This window comes from Microtus pennsylvanicus, chromosome 2, assembly GCF_037038515.1.
Source record: "Microtus pennsylvanicus isolate mMicPen1 chromosome 2, mMicPen1.hap1, whole genome shotgun sequence".
In the NCBI taxonomy this organism is placed as follows: domain Eukaryota; kingdom Metazoa; phylum Chordata; class Mammalia; order Rodentia; family Cricetidae; genus Microtus; species Microtus pennsylvanicus.
This window is the reverse complement of record NC_134580.1, coordinates 65,167,329-65,190,952: the sequence shown is the minus strand read 5'-3', so window position 1 is coordinate 65,190,952 and position 23,624 is coordinate 65,167,329. Positions and strand designations below refer to the sequence as shown.

Sequence of the window (23,624 nt, the reverse complement as noted above, 5' to 3'; positions counted from 1 at the left end):
GGTTGTAGCCGTTACTTCTCCGTCCTGGTCTCCAGTGTTACACTCAGCTCACGGTCACTGTCTCCAGCGTTACTCTTGCCATGATGCGAGGAGCTCAATGGCGCAGCTATCCTGAGCTCAGGTGTTAGCATCTCTTATCTCCTCCCCTGCTTGTAGTAACCGTTCTCTAGGTCTCAGCCCACACCTGCACTTCAGCCCAACAACTGTGAGGCCTGATCTGGACTCTCCATCCGTTGATCTCGCCACCCTTGCTGCTCCTTCACCCTTCACTTCCCCTATTGCCTGCTTTCCCAGGTCTGATGCCAGAGGAAACCACTGACTCACCCTGTCAACCTTTGTCCCCGTCCTGATCCACACAATAACTCTGTTATATCGCGTGGCTGAAAGTGGCTGTAATGAGACGCCCAAACATGTTCTGGTCTCACACATCATTGATCTCTATCTTCAAGCAGCCTTCAGGCTGTTCGAAGTCCCAGTCCAGTTTCTAATTTGATCCGGGCCCCAGAAACCATTACAGTTTTTTCTCTTCTATCGTTATAATGTTCAGTTCTCTTAGTGCCCACAAACCATCTGCCTGTGGGACTTTTCTGGGAGCTGATAAGAAGACTCAGGTCTCTGAGATCCATTCTCTTGTCCCCAGCTACACTGCCTCCACTCCCCGCAGTCACTGTGAGACCAGTGATCTGTCGTTCCACGTCCCTTTCCCATCCTCAGTCTCTTCTGAGGTCTCACACCTCCTGAATGCTCAGTAAGTCTTGTCAGGTGAATGTAGATGTGAATTACCAGCCGCCTAAAGCCTGAGGCTTCTCGTATTCTGGTAGGCAAGCGTTTGTTTTCATCCTTTTATTAATTAAATAGCACACATGTGCATGCATGTGTATGCGCACACGTACACACACACACACCACACACACCACACACTGGACAGATGGCAGGCAAGTGTGGGCCTTGGAGCTCAGGCTGTCATTCCAGGAAGGGAAAGGACTGATCCCAGAGAGCAGGCGCAGTCCTGGTGGACCCTGAGGATTCTGGGAATGGAAAGCGGATAGGATGGGCTGAGTACAGCTTGGTGGTTAGAGTTTGAGTCTGCCGCTCACACCAGCGTAGCCAGAGTCCAGATCCAGCTTCTCTGCTTCCTCGGCAGGAAGGAGATTAGGAGCAGGTTTTGGACTCTCTGGAGACGTGTCTTCATCTGTAAAGTGGAAACAGAAATGACCCAGTTCCTAAGGTGACCAGGGAATAAATAGGGCAGCCCATGGAAAACATTTCAAACAAGGCCGGACAGCTCAGCATGATCCACCACTTACTGTGATGTTCTCATTCCATCTCACAAGACTGAGGATTGGGCCTGGGAGATGCTCAGTGGGTAAGGTGCTTATCATGCAAGCCCGAGAACCCGCTGGGGTGACAAGACAGGTAGGTCACAGGGGCTCACTGCCAGGAGGTCTGGCTTCCCTGGTGAGAGAGACCCTGTCTCAAAACAGAGCACAGCATAGACAAACATGAAGGTAGATGGTGCTGAAGAATGAGCCGAGGTTGTCCTCTGGCTCACACACATACAAGTATGTGCACGCACACACATGCATACACACACATGCACACAATGCATACACATGCACACACGCACAAATGCAGGCGCACACACACATACATACACACGCACACATGCATGCACACATGCACAAATGCATGCACACCCATGCACACATATGCACATGTGCACAAACGCATGCACATATTCATAAGAGGCAGAGGGTCTAAGAACTCACAGAGATGATAGGGCTATTTGGGCAGAAAGTGACAGAGCGTGGACTTGACCTGAGATCACAGGACTAACTGTTCTTTCCCTGAGAACCTCAGCATCCCCTCCAGATGACATTACTGTACTTTTATAGAGATTCACCTCCAGCCCCATTCCAGGCAGACGGCAGCAAATATTTAGGATGCTGTGATTGACCTTACCAGAGTCAGTCTATGACAAAGCTGCAGCCCAAGGAGAGGAAATAATTGTGAGGTTGCACACTGTCATCCTGCAGGGTAGAAATGTTCTTAAAATTCTCCTCCTGGCTCCCATTCCCCTCTGGAAGGACAAGAGACTATTTTCTCAGTGCCAGGACGTTGAGTCAAGATGACAAGATTGGAAGTGCTGTTGACAGAGTCCAGACCATTGCTTTACGGCGAGAGGGATGACATTTTATTATGTACTCACAAAACCCCATCCAAGTGCGGCTGAGTGTCCTGTCATGAGGGGCCAAGAGGAAGATCACTGTGTGTCTTTCCCGGGGCCGAGGAGAAGGGGTATCCTTCCTCAGCACCAGCAGTTAACACGAGAGGATCACTCAAAAGAGAGTCCATTTCTCTGGAAACTTCTCTCAGCTGGCTGTTGTGGAGAAGCTACAGATTTCCCACAGGAAGTATCTCGGTGTTCTCAAGCATTTGCAAAGCTCTTATTGCAAATTTGCTCAAATTGCATGTTTGCTGCACTGGGGATTTCTTAAGGGGACCTTAAAGGAAAGACACCATTGTTATTCCAGCCTGACTGTAGTGTGAGTATGACAGCCCTCAGAGGGAGGACCATGTCCATAAACCTCAGTTTTCCCCTTCTGTAACCCCTGGGGTCCTTTGGCTTGTAGTCTGAAAGTCTGTGAACCGAGGAGGCTTCAACCATGGTGACACTGTGATTAACAGCGAAGATGTAGGAACTAAAATTAAGTCACACAAACAGGATATACACCTCTTCTAGAACTTTCTGACTTTGTGTTGTTATTGTTTCCTTGCCCTGACTGCTCTGAATTAATTCCTTCCCCTGAAGGCTCCTTTTAACCACCTGAGATTCTACTTGATTCTACAGGTGTTGATGGATTGCTCACTGTATTTCCCACCACAGGGCTTCAGAGCACCACTTTGTGGGACTCGCAAGGAAGCGGTGAAATCAGAACTTCCCAGAGTTGATCCATTGCTTGGATTAGCCTTTCCCAGACCGGGATCTCTGGACCAGTGACATCAATATCACCATTCAACTTGTTAGGAAGGCGAGTTTTCAGATGCCTCCCCAAACTCACTGAGTCAGCAGCTCTCAGGATGTGACTTGCTGGCCTCAGCTTTTAAGATATCCTGCAGGGAATTGGGGTGCATGGTCAAGCTTGAGAACCACTGAACTAGCCTTCTAGGGGCACACTGAATCCACAAGGGTAGGTCGCTAGAACATGAATTCAGCTCAGAGCTACAGTGAACTCTCTTGGAATCTCTAGCCACAGTTTGGACCATTGTGGGACTTTTGTTAAATGTCCCAAGCACTGTGGAAACTACCCATTTTCTCTGATGGGAACCACTCCAGTTTAGTATACAATTCCACAAGGACCTTTCAGGATTTCCTTCAAATAGTGATGCTCAGTGGGTTGTTGATGCTATGAGTAAGACTCACAGAAAAAAAATCTCAGTTTGAGCAAAAACCCTTGCTACCAATGTCTCTGGGAGAAGAGAGCTTTTGGGATTTAGTCCTCTATGGATTCTCCTCCCTTTGACTCTCTATGGTGAGGTCTAAGCCCGATTCATCGATCTCCTCAGCAGGTGGAGACCCTGGGACCGTTATCCCAGAAATGAGTCCAGACTTACTTAGAATGGGCAAACAAGTATGGCTTCTGGAGGGGGACTGTCCTGAGCCATCCTGACAGCATCTAGCTCCAGCCTAGGGCCACGTGCTAGATCATGGGGCCCCTCAAGAAGATGAGGAGCATAGGTGCTTCCTAGGCAGACAGCCTTTGGGGCTCAGGTCATACCTGGTGTTTAGTTCCTTCCCCTCCCTTGGGTGTGTGTTCAGGTACCTATATCTAGTACCAGCTGAGCAACTATAAGCACTAGCCCTGCTCCTGCCCAGCCTTGAGCTCAGTGCAAGGCTAAGGAAGGAGGGGAGCAGTGGAATCTGCAATGTTTGCATTCCAGTGCTCACCTGCTGGCTCCTTGTTCACAGTTGCTATGAGAGGTGGGTATTTGTGTCCCTTCTGTGTCTTCTCTCTGAGTTATAAAAGGCTCACAGACTCTTTAGCACCTCTGTTTGCTCATCTTTGCAATGGGTACAGTTCTAGCAACTCTTCTCCGTGGCTTGTTCTGAGAGTGCAATTCGGTTGCTGTGGAAATCACTCTGAAAAACAGCTTAGAACATCTTGCAGATGTCAGGTTTCTGTTGCTCTTGTTTCTGGGTTCGAAAGGCAGTTTGTGGAGCCTCTGTTTAGGGAGGCTCACCTTATCTGCGCCTGGCTCCCAGTCTCCGGGTTCAGATGTTATATGGGAATGTGTTGTATGTGGCTTCCTGCCAGACTACTGGTGTTGGGGCCACCCCCTCTTCGAAGACCATTGGACTCAAATGGCTGCAAAGAGGAGATGTGTATGCCAGTTCTGCATGACAAGTCACCACCTGGTGAGCTAGCCTGGACAGGACCACTTCACAGGCCTTCCCACTTCCCGTTTTTATGACTGGCTTCGCTGTCTCGTTTTTTTGGCTTTCTCTCTCATTCTTGCAGCTGTGGTGGTTGGGATTTAGGGCAAGCACTTGGGATCTTTTCTCTAATCCCTTTCAAATCCTGCTTGAGCTGCGAAGTCCGGGAAGGGCATAGAGAAGGGGGGAGGGGAGGATTATCCAGCCTAAAGGCAGTGTATCAATCAGTATATTTCCTTCTGAGCTAAGGAAACAGCTGTAGCTGTGACTTTATAAAGTGGCTGAGGGGATGGCTCCATTGGTGGAAGACATGCTGCGAATGCATGAAAACCTGTTTGGGTTCTCAGCACCCACATACGAAGCTGGGCATGGCTACACATGTCTGCAACCCCAGTGGATCCCTGGAGTTGGCTGGCCAATGGATAAGCAGTCTGTTCTGTTGGTTCAGTGAGACACCTGCTTCAAAGTAAGGTGGAAAGCAATAGAGAAGGGCCTGCCTCTGGCCTCCATGTTCACACACACACACACACACACACACACACACACACACAAACTCAAACCCAAACCCATGCACACATGTAAAATAAAAATACAGTGGGTTATTTTGACTCAAAGTACAATGAGTCAAAAAATGACATTTTTGCTGTTAATACGCAAGGAGACATTGAGATAAGGAAGTGTATATGTAGATTGTGCCTCTGGCTCTCTTAAAAAGTCGCCAGAGCCCAGTCACCGAGGCTCTGTGCAAGGACACACTCAATCCTAGTTCCTAGCGCAGGTCTGCCCTCTGGACACCATAGCTACACCAAGCTTCTCTTCTCCTCATGCTTCACAACGGGGGTTAAGTCTGGACATGTGAGCCTTTGGGGACAAACAGTAATGGATTGTCACTTATGTCTCTCAGAAATTCCAACACTGGTGTGGGTCATGCACCTGGAACCTCTGGCAGACTTTCCATGCTGAGGAATGCTAGGCGCATGCTCTCCCACCACGCTGCATCCCCTAACCCTGATTCCATTGACTGCAGTTATGCAACTTCTCTACCAGAGACGTTATACCATATGATGCTAAGATGTCATGCTATCTGTGACCCCGCCCCACAGATTTCTGAGACTCAGTTGAAAGGTCTTTTAGAGCTGGCTTCAGAACATTCTCACATAATCCAAACCAGTCGTTCCTAGTATCCCCTGTGTTCTAAAGATGCTTATTCTGTTATCCACCATTCCTCCTGGCTAAAGCTTTGCTCATGAGCCCCTGTCCGTGTGTTCTTTCAAGCCAGACATTCTGTATTCACAAGGGGGGCAGCTCATGCCTCATCTGTCCAAAGCCCTTGTACGTCAGTTCTCTCTCTCTCTCTCTCTCTCTCTCTCTCTCTCTCGATGTGTTGTGTTTAATTTTTATTTTATGTGTGTTTAGACTGCATGTATGCCAGTGCATCATGTGCATACACTGGCCCTTGGAGGCCTGAAGAGTGTCTCAGATCCCCTTGGAATTAGAATTACAAACAGTTCTCAGCCCATGTGTGGGTGCTGGGAATTAAACCCAGGTCTTGTACAAGAACAGCCAGAATTCTTCTTTGCTTAGCCATCTCTCCAGACCTACTGCTGATCTTTCTCTTAGTCTGTTGTTAGAAGCTCAGTTTAACATGTCTTACTGCCTCCTTAGCTCCATCTTCCAGAACAGATGGCCAGCCATTTGATACTGGACCCTCTCAAGCATTTCCCAGTCTTTGCAGTGCTGTCAAACTTATGAACTGTGCCACAGATAGTACAATAATTTTGACTCTGATAAAGGGTTTGACTGAAACTGCATTGTTGACTTTGTAGACTTACCTTGCAAAAAGAAATTCTGTTTGTAACTAAGGGTCGTGATCATATAGTATGTACAGATTTGCCTGAGAACTTTCCGGGTAAGAATAAAGCTAAATTTTGGGGGTTCCAAAAGTGACCCTGAGTCCCAGGACTTTCCATAAGAACCAATCTGCATCGGGTCTGTTTCTGGCAAGCTTGGCACAAATTTACACACACCTGGGGAGAGAGAAACTCAATTGAGGGATGTGTCTCCATCAGATTGGTCTGTGGGTGTGTCTGTGGGGACTTTTTTACTTTTTTTTTTTAATGCTGACGTAGTGGGAGGGCCCAGCCAACTTTGGGCAGTTCCCAAGTTGAATAAGAAAAGTAGCTAAGAAAGCCAGGGGATGCAAGCCAATGGGTAGCGTTTCTCCACGGTCTCTGCCTTGGCTTTCCTTGACGTTGACCTATAACCCGTAAGCCAAATATCCCCATGTTACTTTTGGGCCAGCATTTTATTAGACACAGAAAAGGAAATCCGAACACTTCCCCTCTGATGCTTGCGACCTCTGCTCTTTCCCCAGAGAGCTCCTGTGAGAATAAGCGGGCGGATCTGGTGTTCATCATTGACAGCTCCCGAAGTGTCAACGCCCACGACTACTCAAAGGTCAAGGAGTTCATTCTGGATATCCTCCAGTTCCTGGATATCGGTCCTGATGTCACCCGAGTAGGCCTGCTCCAGTACGGCAGCACAGTCAAGAATGAGTTCTCCCTGAAGACCTTCAAGAGGAAGTCTGAGGTGGAGAGAGCTGTCAGGAGGATGAGGCATCTGTCCACAGGCACCATGACAGGACTGGCCATCCAGTATGCCCTCAACATTGCCTTCTCAGAAGCAGAGGGGGCCCGGCCCTTGCGGGAGAATGTGCCCCGGGTCATGATGATTGTGACCGACGGGAGGCCTCAGGACTCGGTGGCTGAGGTGGCTGCAAAGGCCCGGGACACAGGCATCCTGATCTTTGCCATTGGCGTGGGTCAGGTGGATCTGAACACACTGAAGGCCATCGGGAGTGAACCCCACAAGGACCACGTCTTCTTGGTGGCTAATTTCAGCCAGATTGAATCTTTGACCTCTGTGTTCCAGAACAAGTTGTGCAGTAAGTTCAGTGCCTCTGTGGCTTGTTTTTTCTTTAATGCCTCATTCTGTGCTCATGGCCATGGGCAAAGAAAAATGCATCATTCTTTGATGGGTTACACTTTGGCCAAAGGGACAGATGTTAAGCATATAATTATACAAATACAAAAGTAACCTCAATTCTTAACAGTGTAATGGAAGAAGAATTCAGGGCATGGTGGGACAGAAGACCCCAGGGCCTAATCTAGACCATGGTGTTTATAAAGGCTTACATAGAGGAAAGGGTGTGTGTGTGTGTGTGTGTGTGTGTGTGTGTGTGTGTGCGTGTGTGTGTGTGTGTGTGTGTGTGCTTGTCTGTGTAGGTGCATCCACAAGTATGGAAGTTGGAGGACTATTTACAGGAGTTGGTTCTCTCTACCTGATGGGTACCAGGATTTAAATTCAGGCATGGTGGCAGGTCCCTTTACTTAACAGCCCCAAAGGACATTTAAACTCAAAAGGCAGAATGAGTAAGGCTAGCATGAAGGTTTCCCCACACACGTTGAGCTGACACATTGGCGTTCCCGAAACTGAAACTTGTGAGCTGGAGTAGGGATAGGAACAGGAGGCAGAGATCAGAAGAGCATCCCTATGGGTTGTCTGGGAGACCAAGACATCTGTGCTGCATGTTGGTGTGAGCAGTGGGTGATTTGTTAACTGAGCATGACGGTGTGAGCAGTGGATGATCTGTTAACAGACATGATGGTGTGAGCAGTGGATGATCTGTTAACAGAACATGATGGTGTGAGCAGTGGATGTCCTGTTAACAGAACATGATGGTGTGAGCAGTGGATGTCCTGTTAACAGAACATGATGGTGTGAGCAGTGGATGGTCTGTTAACAGAATGTGATGGTGTGAGCAGTGGATGGTCTGTTAACAGACATGATGGTGTGAGCAGTGGATGGTCTGTTAACAGACATGATGGTGTGAGCAGTGGATCGTCTGTTAACAGACATGATGGTGTGAGCGGTGGATGATCTGTTAACAGAATGTGATGGTGTGAGCAGTGGATGGTCTGTTAACTGACATGATGGTGTGAGTGGTGGATGATCTGTTAACAGACATGATGGTGTGAGCAGTGGATGGTCTGTTAACAGAACATGATGGTGTGAGCAGTGGATGGTCTGTTAACAGACATGATGGTGTGAGCAGTGGATCGTCTGTTAACAGACATGATGGTGTGAGCGGTGGATGATCTGTTAACAGAATGTGATGGTGTGAGCAGTGGATGGTCTGTTAACAGAATGTGATGGTGTGAGCAGTGGATGTCCTGTTAACAGACATGATGGTGTGAGCAGTGGATGGTCTGTTAACTGACATGATGGTGTGAGTGGTGGATGATCTGTTAACAGAACATGATGGTGTGAGCAGTGGATGATCTGTTAACAGACATGATGGTGTGAGCAGTGGATGGTCTGTTAACAGAACATGATGGTGTGAGCAGTGGATGGTCTGTTAACAGAACATGATGGTGTGAGCAGTGGATGTCCTGTTAACAGAACATGATGGTGTGAGCAGTGGATGGTCTGTTAACAGAACATGATGGTGTGAGCAGTGGATGGTCTGTTAACAGAACATGATGGTGTGAGCAGTGGATGTCCTGTTAACAGACATGATGGTGTGAGCAGTGGATGGTCTGTTAACAGACATGATGGTGTGAGCAGTGGATGATCTGTTAACAGAACGTGATGGTGTGAGCAGTGGATGTCCTGTTAACAGACATGATGGTGTGAGCAGTGGATGGTCTGTTAACAGACATGATGGTGTGAGCAGTGGATGATCTGTTAACAGAACGTGATGGTGTGAGCAGTGGATGTCCTGTTAACAGACATGATGGTGTGAGCAGTGGATGGTCTGTTAACAGACATGATGGTGTGAGCAGTGGATGATCTGTTAACAGACATGATGGTGTGAGCAGTGGATGGTCTGTTAACAGACATGATGGTGTGAGCAGTGGATGGTCTGTTAACAGAACGTGATGGTGTGAGCGGTGGATGATCTGTTAACAGACATGATGGTGTGAGCAGTGGATGGTCTGTTAACAGAACGTGATGGTGTGAGCAGTGGATGGTCTGTTAACAGAACATGATGGTGTGAGTGGTGGGTTTTCCGTTGACTGATAAGAGACCGTGCATAGGAAGGATTGAATTGTGGGCTTTGAAGACTGAACCTTGGATTGGGACAGACTGCACACCTTTGTGATATGGTACTTAGAGAAAAGGAAACAAGATGTACTTAAAAACATTTTTAAAAATTCTTTTGAGCCGGGCGGTGGTGGCTCACGCCTTTAATCCCAGCACTCGGGAGGCAGAGGCAGGCGGATCTCTGTGAGTTCGAGGCCAGCCTGGTCTACAAGAGCTAGTTCCAGGACAGGAACCAAAAGCTACAGAGAAACCCTGTCTCGAAAAATCAAAAAAAAAAAATTCTTTTGACACAAAGTCTCCATAAACCAGACTGGTTTCAAACTCTCTGTGTAGGAAAGAATAACCTTAATTTTTTTTCTCTTGTTTCACCTCACACATGCCAGGATTACAAGTATGTGCCAGCACCGTGCCTGGTTTATGTGGGGGCTGAGAATGAAGCCCAGATCTCTGTGCATGCTGGGCAGGGACTCTCCCAACAGAGCTATACTCCCAGCCCCGGGGTGTACTCTTGATGCATCTTTAAAAAAAATAAAATCCCCTTGCAAGAACTAACTTCAAAAGGCAAGGACTTCATTTTCTCTTGACTCCAGAGTCAAATGATTTACTTAAGAAATCAATGCCACAAAGGAAAAATAACCTTTTTTTGAGCAATGTCATTTGGAAACCGTTCAGAAGTGCCATTTCCCTGGCGCCACAGCGAGGCTGCGTTATCGCAGTGCACCGTGGCCTGCATCAACTGGAACGCGCTGCAAACATTTTAAAGGTCTTATGACTTTAAATGACTTCAGCAGAATTTACGCTTCCCCTTTCCTGGAAATATTAAAAAAAGAAATTGGTTCTCTAACACTCTTGACAGCTTCTTCATGTGTACTGGACGACTTTAATGGAGGGAGCTTTTTATAAGCATTCTGCTTCCATCAGCAGATGGAAAGATGATAAGACAGGAGCTGCGCAATAAAACGACCCCCATGGGACTGAATGTGGACTTGGGCTCAGAGAGCCTTTCTCTGTGGGCTTTGAGGCAATTCAGCAAGATTAAAAGGCTGTGTGGACACCCTCTGCCCCATCATCTTTGTTTAATCTGGAAGCTTTAAGAAAACGCTGGTATTATCTCATTCCTTTGTGTGGCCTGAGAAATGAACCCCCTGGGACTCCTCACATCCACTTTGCTGGAACGCAGCTGAGCTCCAGGCCCTGTACTGCAGGCTCCGCCGAACGGCTTCATCAACTATCTTGAAAGGCTGAGGAGGCCCCAGAGCCTCTTTGTCAACTACACACTAAAGACCACAGTAACTAGCTTTCCTTAAGCACTTCTCCCACGTGCTTTCTCATTTGATGCTCGTGAAAACCAGGGGGGCGAGTCGGACAGCACCGTCCTCCCTTCTTCCAGGTTAGCAAGTTTGCTGACTTCCAGGTTCCTGCTCGGTTCACTCCTTCACAAGCTGGGAGTTATAAATCCCGCTCAGGGTGAACCATTTGCTGAGAACAACCCCCACAGGGATAGCGGCTCTGCTCATGGCCCTCACCTGATGAGGGTAAAACTGGGAAGGGATTCCTATGTAGGACAGGACTGGCTGTGTGATGATCATCTGGAAAGCGGGGATTTCACAGGCAGGTGGATGTGGGCTCCCAGTCCACATGCACACACTGTTAACAATCTGACTGTTAACAATCTGAGACACTCGGGATCCACACGTGGGTGACAGGCATCTCTGCTGGACTGAGTCTGGCAGTTAGACAACAGCCATGAGCATCTTCTGAGCTGCAGATGACATCTCCAGGTTCTGGAAGTCTCCTTTGCTCCTGAAACATCAAATGACACCCTGATGATCATAGCTTCTCACATCCTGTTCTGTATTGTTCCATTTAAGCTGTTCTCCCAGATAGGTCTTCTTGTTACATCTATTTGCAAAAGTGGAAAGTGAGGCCTAGAAAAAATAAGCAATTCTAATAGCAGCTCCAGAAATACAGAACCTAAGTGCTCACTCTCGTTGCATGAGCCCCAGAATTAGTGAGAAAATACTCTCATATCTACAGTCCCTTATAGGACAACGGGAGAGTAGACACACAGCATGCACTTCATAGACCTAGGAAAGCCATCTGGACCAAGATACTTATCCCAAAGAGCACCTGGCTCTGCCTCGGGAATCCTGGAAAACCTTTAAAATGAATCAATAAGATTGATCGCTAACATTTATTGTTATCTATGTGTGCATGTGACTAGAAACGGCAAACTCTTGTAATCCGTGCATTCGAGGGTGAGGGGGTAAGGAGACTGAGAGGGGGGATAAGACCTAGGCATGGTCGTCTGGTGCCATGAGTTCCATCCCCACAACTCACACTCACAAAGAAAGCTGGATGCAGCAGTAAGATGAGGGGCAGAGGCTGGAGAACCCACAAGAAACTCCTGGGCCAGCTAGCCTAGAACACAGTAGCACAGGAGGGACAAGCATGCTGGGGTGTGTGTGTGTGTGTGTGTGTGTGTGTGTGTGTGTGTGTGTAAGAGAAGAGAGAAAGAGCAGAGACACAGAGAGTATGAGTGAGTACTCTCACACACAAGCAAAATAAAAAGATAAGTAATGTTTTTAAAGACACTGGAATAAGAGGATCTAGAGTTTGAAGTTAGCCCAGGATATATATAACCAGGCCAACCTGAGCTACAAACAGGAAGCTGTCTCAAAGGTGTGCATGTGTGTGCCTGACTCTGTGTACACGCTTTTTTGAGCTCTTAGCCTACGTAAAACCATTTTATCCACACGACAAACATGAGAAGTAAGTATTTTTATGAAGTCAAAGACCTAACCGCCTTGCCCAGGCTCACTCAACTCTTGGTGGATGATGACGGGGAGTCGGGTGTCCTGGCTCCAAAGCTACAGTTAAACCACACTGTGCTGCTCAGACTCAGGGAAGCAGTTCTGTGGGCAGGGCTGTGTAGGGAGGGTGAGCACCGTGCTCCAGGCAAAGAATGATGTTATTTTAAGTTTTGTTTCTGTTTTATTTTTTTAAAAAATACAAAAGCCAGTCTTGGTTCTTTAGCTGATTTCACTGCCCCACTAAGGGGCTATGACTCACAGTTGGGAAGAGGTAATGAAGGGCCAGGCTTGAGGAACGGCAGCTACTGTGTGCGCAGGAGGGAACAGACTGTGGGAGGGAGTACTAATGGTGCCTTCCAGCCTGCAACGACAAAAACAAACTCTGCCCAGATGTACCTAGGGCAGGGTTCTCATGCAGTGGTATCGCTCAGGCTCTGAAGCCAGACTGTTCTGAGTAAGAACCAGCGTTGGCTCTGGCTGGCTCTATGGCCTTGAACTTGGGCACAGCTGCAGCTTTAGGCCTGTGGACTAGGACTTCCCACTACAGCCTCAGCGCGGGGGAATCATGAGAACATATTCTTAGGCCACCCTGAAGCCCACCAAAAAGACTTAGAGACCAGAGTCCTGTGAATCAAGGTCCTTTGTACAAACTGACCAAACCCCACATGTCCTGGCATCCATTTCTGCAGCCCAGGCACAGAAAACAGTGGCCAACTGTCAAAGCTGAAAACCCCAAGTCTGCCTTCCGCAATCGGGTGACTCAGTGCAATTTGAACAGGGCTTTTAAATAATCTACTGTGTCTGTTTTATCAGCCAGGGCAAGGCTGTCCCTTCCCTAACAACCCCTTCACACTCAGGTACAACTTAAGGCCCTGAGGGTGTTCTGAAGGCACAGCCTTCATCAACAGGTCTGGGCAAAGTCTACACTGATTTCACCCCTTGGAGGCCCTGTTGTGAAGGGGAAGGAGGCCTGCGTAGATGCTGATATATATTACTGAATATATATATATATATATATATATATATATATATATATATACATACACATTCAGTAATTGTTGCTGCTGGAGCAGAACGCTCACCTGATCATTCACACATTTTAAATAAATACTTGTCTCAAGCCTGGGTGTGGTGGTACACATTTATAAGCCCAGCCCTCAGGAGACTGAGGCAGGAGGATGGTGACTGCTAGGCCAGTCCAAGGTACATAGCAAAACTTTAGATAAGTCAAAACAAACAACCCCATCTCAAAATTTTAGCTGCTTATATTTCCTTTCTTTCTTTTCTCTGTCTTCTCTCCTTCAGACAGAACCTCACTATATAGGTTGGGCTTAGTAACACATCTAAGTGAATGCCGGAATTAAAGGCATGACCCACTGTGCCTGGATGGGTTTATATATATATATATTCATTCCCATGGGATATGGCTCAGTTGACAGAGTGCTTTCCTGGCCCTGGGTTACATCTGTAGTACTGCATAAAACCAGGCCTGTTGGTACAGCCTGTAACCCCAGCACTCAACAGACAGAGGCAGGAGATCAGGAGATCAGGTCAGCCTTGATTATAATCCAATTCTGGACACCACGAAGTAGATAAATGAACACGTACATTTAAAAATCCAAGCCAGGTGGTGGTGGCTCACACCTTTAATCCCAGCATTTGGGAGGCAGAGGCAGGAGGATTTTTGAGTTCAAGGCCAGCCTGGTCTGCAAAGAGAATTCCAGGATAGTTAGGACTACACAGAGAAACCCTGTCTTGAAAATCCCAAATAATTACATAAATAAATAAAAATCTAGTCCTGATACTGATTTAAAACCAGTGATTTGTTCTTTCCCCTGAATAAAAAACTTTGATCAAGTTTAAACCTGACTCTTTCTGAGGAACTGTGCTAATGGGCCCACACAGTTCTACGGCTCCGTGGAGGAGGTGGGTACCACTTCCCCTTTAACAGCACAGCCCAGGCCTGTCTTGGAGATGAGAAGGCACAAGGCCCAGATGCACACTGAGGCACTCAGGCCTCGGTCACAGGATTCCACAGATGTACAATTTTTATTCTGTTCAGTAAAAATGTTTGGGATTCTTTTGGTTGAAAGTGACAGACATTCAACTTGAATTGGGTGTAGCGGCTAATCTAAGCTGGGAGCCAATCCTGGAGAATAACGGCATGCCTTCTGGGGAATGTGTTTAAACATGCTTAGCACAGCACTGTAAAAGTGAAAGATTAGAAACCTCCCCGTGCTGACCAACAGGTAAATGTCTAAGTAAAATGAGAAATGGCCATGGGGCCAATGGATAAGGCAAGCAGAGTCCGGCTAGAGTCAGTTGGTTTGATTGCAATCACAAAGGGTATGTTGGAGCTCTTGTGGGAGATGAAATCTAGGCTAGAGCTGGTTTTCATCGTCCAAGGTGATTTTGCTCTGTGAAGTTACTGAAACACCGAATTAATGAATATGGAATTATTTCTCTTATGCAAAGTACGGGCAGGATTGGTTGCAGTGTGCCTCTGGTCACCTGACATTTTTGTCAGCTGGTCAATATATAATCCATTTGGAGACAACAAATTTAATGCTATAGTTGACTCACTAACCTTGGGCTCATGGCCAGCAATGGCCCTGACACATTCTTAGTGCAGGATATTTGATCACTCTGTGAACCCTGAGATTGCTTTATTTACTGGAAAACCTCTTTCTAGTTGTGGTGTGACTCAGCCCTAGCACACACCTTTAATCCAAGAGCTTTCTGCTTGAATATTGTAAACAGGATTAAATAAAGTCAACCATCGGTCAAGAGGTGGAGCAAGCAACCAGTTAGCAGGAAGATTATTAAGAAAAAAACCATAAAGCGGGTGTCAGGAGGATGGCTAGAGAGACACACAGGAAGTAGAAGGGAGGGACATTGAGTTTCAAGAGACTTCTGCTGAGACAGTAGGAGGGAGAAGAGGTTTGAGGGTGACAGAGGAGGAAGGACAGCTGGGTGCTTTCATCGCTATCCGCCTTTCCTCCCAGCGTTTTGCTCCCGAGTCTTCATTGGTAAAACCGAACGACTGAAACTTTGTTTAAAACAGTGCATTCTAGATTGAAATATTTTAATATATTCATTTCCCCAAAAGGGCATATTATAGCTTTTTTTGTACTTGGTCATTTCAAACAGGAAAATTACCTACAAAACCCACAAAAACGTAAAAAGTTCACTGCTGCCTGGAATATGAGAACCATTTGTTATGAAGCAATGCTACCTTGTCCAGCCCAGCCAAGTCTGTCCAGATCAGGAGACATACAGTTGTCACCTCCCGGCACTCAATGCTGCTCGTGAAAGAGCTGCATTGATCTGGGGTTAAAAGGACCCTTCAGTGATAGGCGAATTCACAGATATGGAATCCGTGAATAATGAGGGTCAAGTTATATGGCCTCTCATGTTAATGTCTTTGAAATTAAAGCACATTTTGGATTCTGTAAAAATACAGTGGTTGAGTCAACACAGATAGAATTTGTGATTAATGTTGACTGAAAACCCAAGTCAATAGCTAGAGATAGAAGTATATATGATGTTCCCAAATGTAAATAAATATGTAAAATAAAACACTGTGATACTTTGAGAGACAGATGGCCCAGCAGTTAGCAGTACTGACTGCTCTTCCAGAGGACCTTGGTTCAATTCCCAGCTCGCCGTGGCAGTTCCCAACCATCTGTAACCCCAGTTCTAGAGGACTAGATGCCTTCTTCTGGCCTCCTCAGGCATCAGGCACACGTGTGGTACACAGACATGCATGTCTGCAAAACACTCATACTCATAGAATAAAAGACACCCTAAAAAAACCCACCCTGATACTTTTCCTTTGCTATGAAATGGTTAATAGGTATTAAGTATTCCCCAGGCACTGAGATCTGTGCTGGCCACTCTAAGTTCAGTTAACCCTCGCAAGACCCTTAGGAGGTTGATGCGATGTTTATCTTCATTTAATATAAAGAGATTAAAATTTTCTCAGGGTCACAAAAAGGTCACCCATTTCTGCCTGTAGTAAAAATAATTGAATTTAGCTTACAGCTTCCCTTATGTGATTTGTATCCTAACAGGGGCTAAAACACAGCCCTTAGCTCAGAACAGTATGTTCTAAATTACACTGTTATAAAAGTCTCATTCCCCTAGCTCATATATTGCTGTCTTAGAGTTTCTATTGTTGTGGTAAAACACCATGACCAAAGGCAGGTTACAACTCTTGGGTCAAGATCCATCACTGAGGGAAGACAGGGCAGGAACCTGGAGGCAGAAACGGAAGCAGAGTGCTGTTTACTGGCTTGCTCCTTATGGCTCAGCTGGCCTTCTTTTCCTCCTTCCTTCCTTCCTTCCTTCCTTCCTTCCTTCCTTCCTTCCTTCCTTCTTTCCTTTCTTCCTTCCTTCCCTCCCTCTCTCCCTCCCTTTCTCCCTTCCTTCCTTCCCTCCCTCCCTTCCTCCTTCCTTCCTTCCCTCCCTTCCTCCCTCAGAGATTGGCCCTTCCTTCTTTCCTTTCTTCATTCCCTCCCTCCCTCCGTCCCTCCGTCCCTCCCTCCGTCCCTCTCTTCCTTCCTCAGAGATGGGCCCTCAGATCACTCAGCCATAAGAAAATACTCCACAGGCCAATCTGGTGGGGGGGCATTTTCTCAGCTGAGGTTCACTCCTCCCAAGTGACCCTAGCATGTGTCACATTAACATAACTAGACAACACACTTGGCCATGACATTTCCTACTTAGATGCAAGAGGTGTGTGTAGCTAAGATGGACTACTCCCTATCTACCAGATAAACACAGGACTGCTCCTCAAAGTTCCCTATATTGTATAAGCTTGAGAAGGCTATTTTCTCATTTGGACATCTTTTGTTTATGAGAACACTTACGTAATGTGTTCTGTTAACACCAATGCCTGTTCATTTTAAATATGCTCAAGTTATACTAGATTAATAAAAGTCATAAATGGAGATGTTAACAAACAACAAGAATTGTATGAGCTCCAGGAAGACTTACATAAGAATCTATGTGTCTGAAGCTTAGGTACTTTAAGAAACTAAATGCAGAAATATTTAAAATTAAAACACAGTTACCTTGACATTATGAAGCATTTAAATGCATTGTTATTCCAAATTTTCTTTATACTTAATATGGATTTAAAAGTACATTGTTCTAAGATTTTATGATCTTGGGAGATTGTGGGTGCTTTAATACATCTTTATTTAATCAGTAGCTTTCCCTCATCCCCTCCACTTCTGCCTATTCAAGGTTGCATGTTGCATTCTGGAATCAGAATTCTGATGTTTCTGCCTGTCAAATGGTGTTATTCAATTGAAGCTGAGGGCTGAAGAGATGACTCAGAGGTTAAGAGCACTGGCTGCTCTTCCAGAGGTCCTGAGTTCAATTCCCAGCAACCACATGGTGGCTTACAACCATCTGTAATGAGATCAGATGCCTTCTTCTGGCTTGCAGGCCTACATGCAGGCAGGATACTCTATACATAATAAATAAATAAATCTTTAATAAATAAATTGAATCTGAAATTTCTGTATTTGTAGGTCCAAAATCAAACAGATATCAATGATTTCATATAGTCCAGCTCTTCCCCTTTCAGCCGGCATGGTCCTTTGTTTATTCATTGCTGGCACATTTATCAGGATGTGTCTTGTCATCCTGAGACAGTGACCCTCCCTGCTGACAGGGACTCCAGTTTGCTTCTCTTGGGTTCAGCCCTCTCCTTCACGGGCTCCCAAAGCACATTTGCTGGATAGAACGAAGCCAAGGAAAGGCGTCTCTGTTCACTTTCTCCGTCTTCTTTTGCAGCGGTCCACATGTGCAGTGTCTTGGAACACAACTGTGCCCACTTCTGCATCAACACACCCGGCTCGTACACCTGCAGGTGCAAGCAAGGGTACATTCTCAACGCGGACCAGAAGACTTGCAGAAGTAAGGCCGCTTGGCGGATGTGTCAGTGTTGCTTGCTCTTTAGCTAGGTGCGTCTTACTCACGCACAGTTCCACCTCCTCGAGGCAAGAAGCAGCTTGTGTATTTTCTGGGAGTTCCGCTCACCCTACCATCATGGTGCCTAAGCCCAGTCAGAGCAGGCCGCCAGGCAGCGTGTGAAAGGTTGGAACATACTGTCTCAGAATAGTCTTTCACGTCTGTGCTGCCTCTTGGTGGAAGCGGGCCAAGTGTCTTTCCGTCCTGGCTTTATTAGCTGGGCCCTAAGGAGCTGTTTCTCTGTTTTATCTTCTTCCCAAGGCATGGACTTAAGATGTGATTAACCTCAGCTGGGAGTGATTCTGCACACTCGTTTTAGAGGTGAGCAGAATCTGGCTGCTTCAGTGATAGACATTTTATTGTTCTCCTAATTTAAAAAAGGACAGATACAAAAAGAATTTATATTGTTCTTCTCTGGCCTGACTCCCGAAACTAGACAATATAATTTAAGCAAGCAGGAGGTACCCTAGCTCTTCAAGGATAGAATTAACTGTACAATGAGTGTACGCCCTTTATTATTATAATTATTATTCTCCCTACGTTGTATGTGTAGCCAGTGCTTTTAACCACAAAGCCTGGACTAGGCACACGAGGCCTGAGAAGATTGGCTGCAAGGAAGCAAACAGCTCCGCTAGGTCTGACGTGTAGTTCATGCAATGCAGAACTGTTATTATACCACATGGCACGCTATCAAGCACTAATGGAAAGCAGTTTGCACAAATGGCTGTAATTAGCGCTGCATTTATAAAGCCAAACCACAGTTTCCACTTTCCTTCTCACTTCTTAGCTTCAGCACTGAGGGGTTGATGGAAGGACCTCCCTGTCCTCTAATACTAGGGCCTATCTGCTGGGCTCTCTGCTCTGGGTCCCCGAAAGCTCGTAGGCTCCTCTGGGGTCCCAGGACTCAGTTGGAGCCACCACCATGTTTTACTGGAACCTCTGACACTTCCTCGGGTTCTACAGCAAAACTCGGTCACAGCAAATTCTCATTGGTTTAATAAAATCTACTGACGAGCAGAGGAAGGATCATCTAGAATCATCCCACACTGCTCACCAGACAACTGGAACATCTCTTGGTCACCTTCAGGTGCATCCGGACACCTTGCCCACTCTCTCCCTCCCCTCCCCTGAGGAGCATAAAACATTCTGTGTCTCGTGACCTATACTTGTCAGGGATCTGGAAAGCTGCAGTGTCTGGGAGCCCGGGGCTGGCTTAAACATGCCAGATGAGCCCTGACACCAATTGTGGTGGTTTGGAAGAACATGACCCCCAAAGGGAGTGGCACCATTAGGAGGTGTGGCCTGCTGGAGAAAGTGTGTCACTGTGGTGGCAGCTTTGAGGTCTCTTGCTCAAGCTTCCCTCAGCGTGACTTTCAGTTGTCTTCCTGTTGCCTGCAAGATGTAGTACTCTCAGCTCCAGCACCACCTCTGCCATGCTCCCCTTCATGATGATAGTGGACTGAACCTCCGAATCTGTAAGTGAGCCACCCCAATTAAATGCTTTCTTTATAAGAGTATGCCATGGTCATGGTGTCTCTTCACTGCAATAAAAACCTTAAGTAAGACACCAATAGGTAGGTAGGTAGATGGATGAATGGACGGATGGACGACAGACAGAGCTAAAGAGCTGTCCTTCCTCAGTCCTGCCTTGGTCCATTTTAGGTCCTGATGTCCTTGCCTTCAGCCTTAGGGAAAAAGGAAAGCACTGAAGTCGGCCTTTGCTAGGGCAGCAGCATCTAAGAACTTGAAGCAGGAACTCCCTGGGCTTTACACAGATGCTTAGGAGAAGGAGCAGGGACATCCCAGGTAAAGGAGGGACAGGAGCTTCAGGAGCGATTCAGAAAGCAATTCCCAGAGTCCTCAGAGTTTCTGACTCTGCAAGTCCAGGTTTTCTCGTTGTTCTTTTTTTTTCAACTTAAGCAGAAATTTATTTAGCAAAGAAAAAGAAATATTCCAAAGAGTATTTCATTGGACTGGGCTTCCCAAAGGCAAAGGGCATCCTAATGAGTTCTTTATTGTGTTCTTAAAGTGTTTTAAAATATTTATGAGATAAATATCATAGTTATGGGATGACTCCTCCCCAGATCATGATGGACTGGCTCTCCTTTTATGGTATTTCTTCCCATGATAGCTACAAAAGGGAGGCAAGGCCAAAATCATCATGAAGGTGATGTTATAATGATGTCAGGGTTTTTTTTTTATTTATTTTTTGTTTTTTAAGACAGGGGTCTCTGTGTAACAACCCTGGCTGCCCTGGAACTCACTCTATAAACCAGTTGTTGGGACTAAAGGTGTGTGCCACCACTGCCTGGCTCTCTTGGTTCTTTTTTTTACAAAATGATTTATTTATTTTATGTTTGTGTATGGGTGTTTTACCTACATTAAGGTCTGTGCACCATATGCATGCAGTATCTACGGAGGCCAGAAGAGGGAGTCAGATCCTCTGGAACTGAAGTTCCAGATGGTTGTGAGCTGCCAAGTGGGTTCTGAGAATCAAACTTGGGTCTCCTGCAAGAACAAGTGCTCTAAATGCTGAGCCTTCTCTTCAGCCCCTTCTTCTTCCTCCCCTTCCGGCTCCTCTTCCCAAAAGCTTACTGTTATTTGTAATTATTGGTGTATCTGTGTCATAGAGGCCAAAGGTATTATTCCAATGAGCAGGTGATTGTGAGTTACCTAATATGGGTTCTGGGAAGTGAACGCAAGTCTTCTTACCCTCTAAATAATCTCTCCAGCCTCTTCTCTTTTCTGAAACATGGTTTCACTCTGTGAGTGAAGCTAGAACTCTCCATCCTCCTGAGCACTGGAATTACAGGTTTGCATCAATAGGCAGAAGTTCCTATTGCTCTTGCCCCTCAAGGTCCCAAAACCTTGGGCAGTGAGGGCCTGGAAAAGTAGGGGAGCTGAAGTGTGACTCGGTGTAATGCCTGCACTATGGGACTGTTTGCAAGCCGAGAAAGGGGCTGGAGATTTAAACATATACATACAGAGACACGGGGACACGGGTCATCCTTAAAACAAGAATGCCAACTTTATTGTGCTCCAGGGAAGCTTGTATAGGAATCTTTAACTGGTAGCCATGCCCCAGCTCTTGGGATTTTCATCTGTAAAACCCACCAGAGCCCACTCCCCTGCCATCAGGAACTCGTGAGGGTCTCGTGCTCCGAGCAGCTGCAGGCACAGGCAAACAAGTTGCTTACTTCATTCACTCAGTGGGCGGGGGGATTTTGATGATGGCATAGTGGTCAAGCTTGTCTCTCCTGGGTGCGTTCTTTCTTGGAGGGCATTTGGGCTGCCTCCAGAGCCTCGGTGTCTTGGGCCACCAGAAGGTGGGTGACGTGTGACATGTGGATCTTCTTTTTGTGGCTGTGGATGTCTTTCAGCACTGCCTTCTTGGTTTTCTTCTTGGCTTCTTCACTTCAGCTTTAGATTTGGGAAGGGCAGGAGCTCCCTCCTTCACTTTCAGTACCATCTTGGTGAAAAGGGTTGCCCCTCTGACTTAAATGTGAAAGAAAAAATTTCCTTCTCCTTTGGGTCATTATTTTATGCGGAAGTGAATGAAAAGGCAACATTTATAAAATCTCATTTGTCAGAAAAATATAAACTTTGTATATGGATTTGCTTTTGTTTCTGTCTCAGGACCCATACCAAAGGCATTATGTTGCTTTTATTCTTGAGAAATGTTCCTGACACAATTTTTCCATGCTGTAGAAGTGACTCTATGTCTTTTTATTTATTTATTTATTATATATACACATTCCTTCCATGTATGTTTACATGCCAGAAGAGGACACCAGATCTCATTACAGATGGTTGTGAGCCACCATGTGGTTGCTGGGAATTGAACTCAGGACCTCTGGAAGAGCAGTCGGTGCTCCTAACCTCTGAGCCACCTCTCCAGCCCCCATCTATGTCTTTATGTTAAAGTATAAAGAAAGATCATTGTCCAGGAAAACAAAAGAAAAACCAGAATGGCATGGGCTTTTGAAACCTCAGCTCAGCTCCCAGTGATACACTTCCTCCAACAATGAATGTGTGAGCTGGGACACAGGATGGAGCAGTTGGAAATTCGAACTGAGTTCCAACTGTGTCCTTGGTGACTGAAGGAGCCGAACATGTGTGTCGAGGGCAAAGTTGCAATTAGTCCTGCATATTAAAATCACAGTTGGCTCTGACATTAATGTATGCTCTGCACTAGAAGGCAGAGAATGGCTCAAGGATGTCATTCACTTCTTTCCCTGTGGGCTCCTTTCTGTGGGCGGGCTCTCTTACTGGGCATTTCTCTTGTATTTGTGAAACTTAAACTAAAATTTAGCTTCCCATATCCCCCCCTCCCCTTCCATGCAGTTCCAGTTCACTGTGCATCCCTTATTCCTGCAGAATTAGCTAGGCCACAGCCAGTTTGTCCTAAGGAGGTCTTTGTTACATGAAGCAGGGTGGGTGGGTGGGTAGGTGGTAGCATTGAGACTGGCAGATTTCCCCACAGAGAAACATGGTTTTGAGAGCAAACTGGAGTCTGGGAGCTAAGCCATACAGGTGCCTAGAGAAGGAAGATGTTTGCTCAAGGGAAAACCCAGACTGGACATGCTTGTTGGTGGTGATTGACCAGAGAACCCTAGAGGAAGAAGGGTGTGTGTGGAAGGTGAGGAGTAAGTGCTGGAGCAGTTCACATGTCTGAACATGACACACACACACACACACACAGGCAGGGGAAGGAACAAGAGCAGAAGAGTGAACATGACAGACAGACAGACAGACAGAGGCAGGGGAAGGAACAAGAGCAGAAGCATGAACATGACAGACAGACAGACAGACACACACACAGGCAGGGGAAGGGACAGGAACGGAAGCATGAACATGACACACACACACACACACACACACACACACACACGACGGGCAAGAGAGCAAGGCATCAGCCGCAGAAGTGACCCACCTGTGTATGCTCAGAACACTTGCTGAGAAGGGTAAACCCCTGCAGCCCATCTTCCTAATCCTAGCTGCTGAGCCCTGAGTTTAGAGGCCGTGCCATGCTGTCTGTGCCTCTGGCTGTCTCCAGGCACAGAGTTGAAACAAGAAATCTGGGGCGAAAAAGTCCTCTGGGAGAACTGAACTGACCAAACACAAAGCAATCCTAGTTTTGAAAGAATTCCACACACGGGGAGACGAGCCTGAACCTTGAGCTACTTCTCTGCATAGCAGTCTCCACAGGCACCAGACTCCAGCTTCCACAAGTGTGGTCCCCTGGCTGTCTCCCTGCCCTGCCTAGACCTGGCTAAGTCAGGACCTCC

The 23,624-nt window shown here is 46.6% G+C and overlaps 1 protein-coding gene across 2 annotated transcripts in view; it reads left to right on the top strand.

Moving 5' to 3' along the window:
• Matn2 (matrilin 2) overlaps window positions 1–23,624 on the top strand; it is a 112,947-nt gene that overhangs the window by 36,269 nt on the left and 53,054 nt on the right. For both annotated transcript variants that reach the window (XM_075961220.1, XM_075961218.1), the window contains exons 3-4: window positions 6,810–7,379; window positions 18,160–18,282. In XM_075961220.1, coding sequence (XP_075817335.1) covers window positions 6,810–7,379; window positions 18,160–18,282 — 693 coding nt within the window. The remainder of the gene's footprint in view (window positions 1–6,809; window positions 7,380–18,159; window positions 18,283–23,624) is intronic.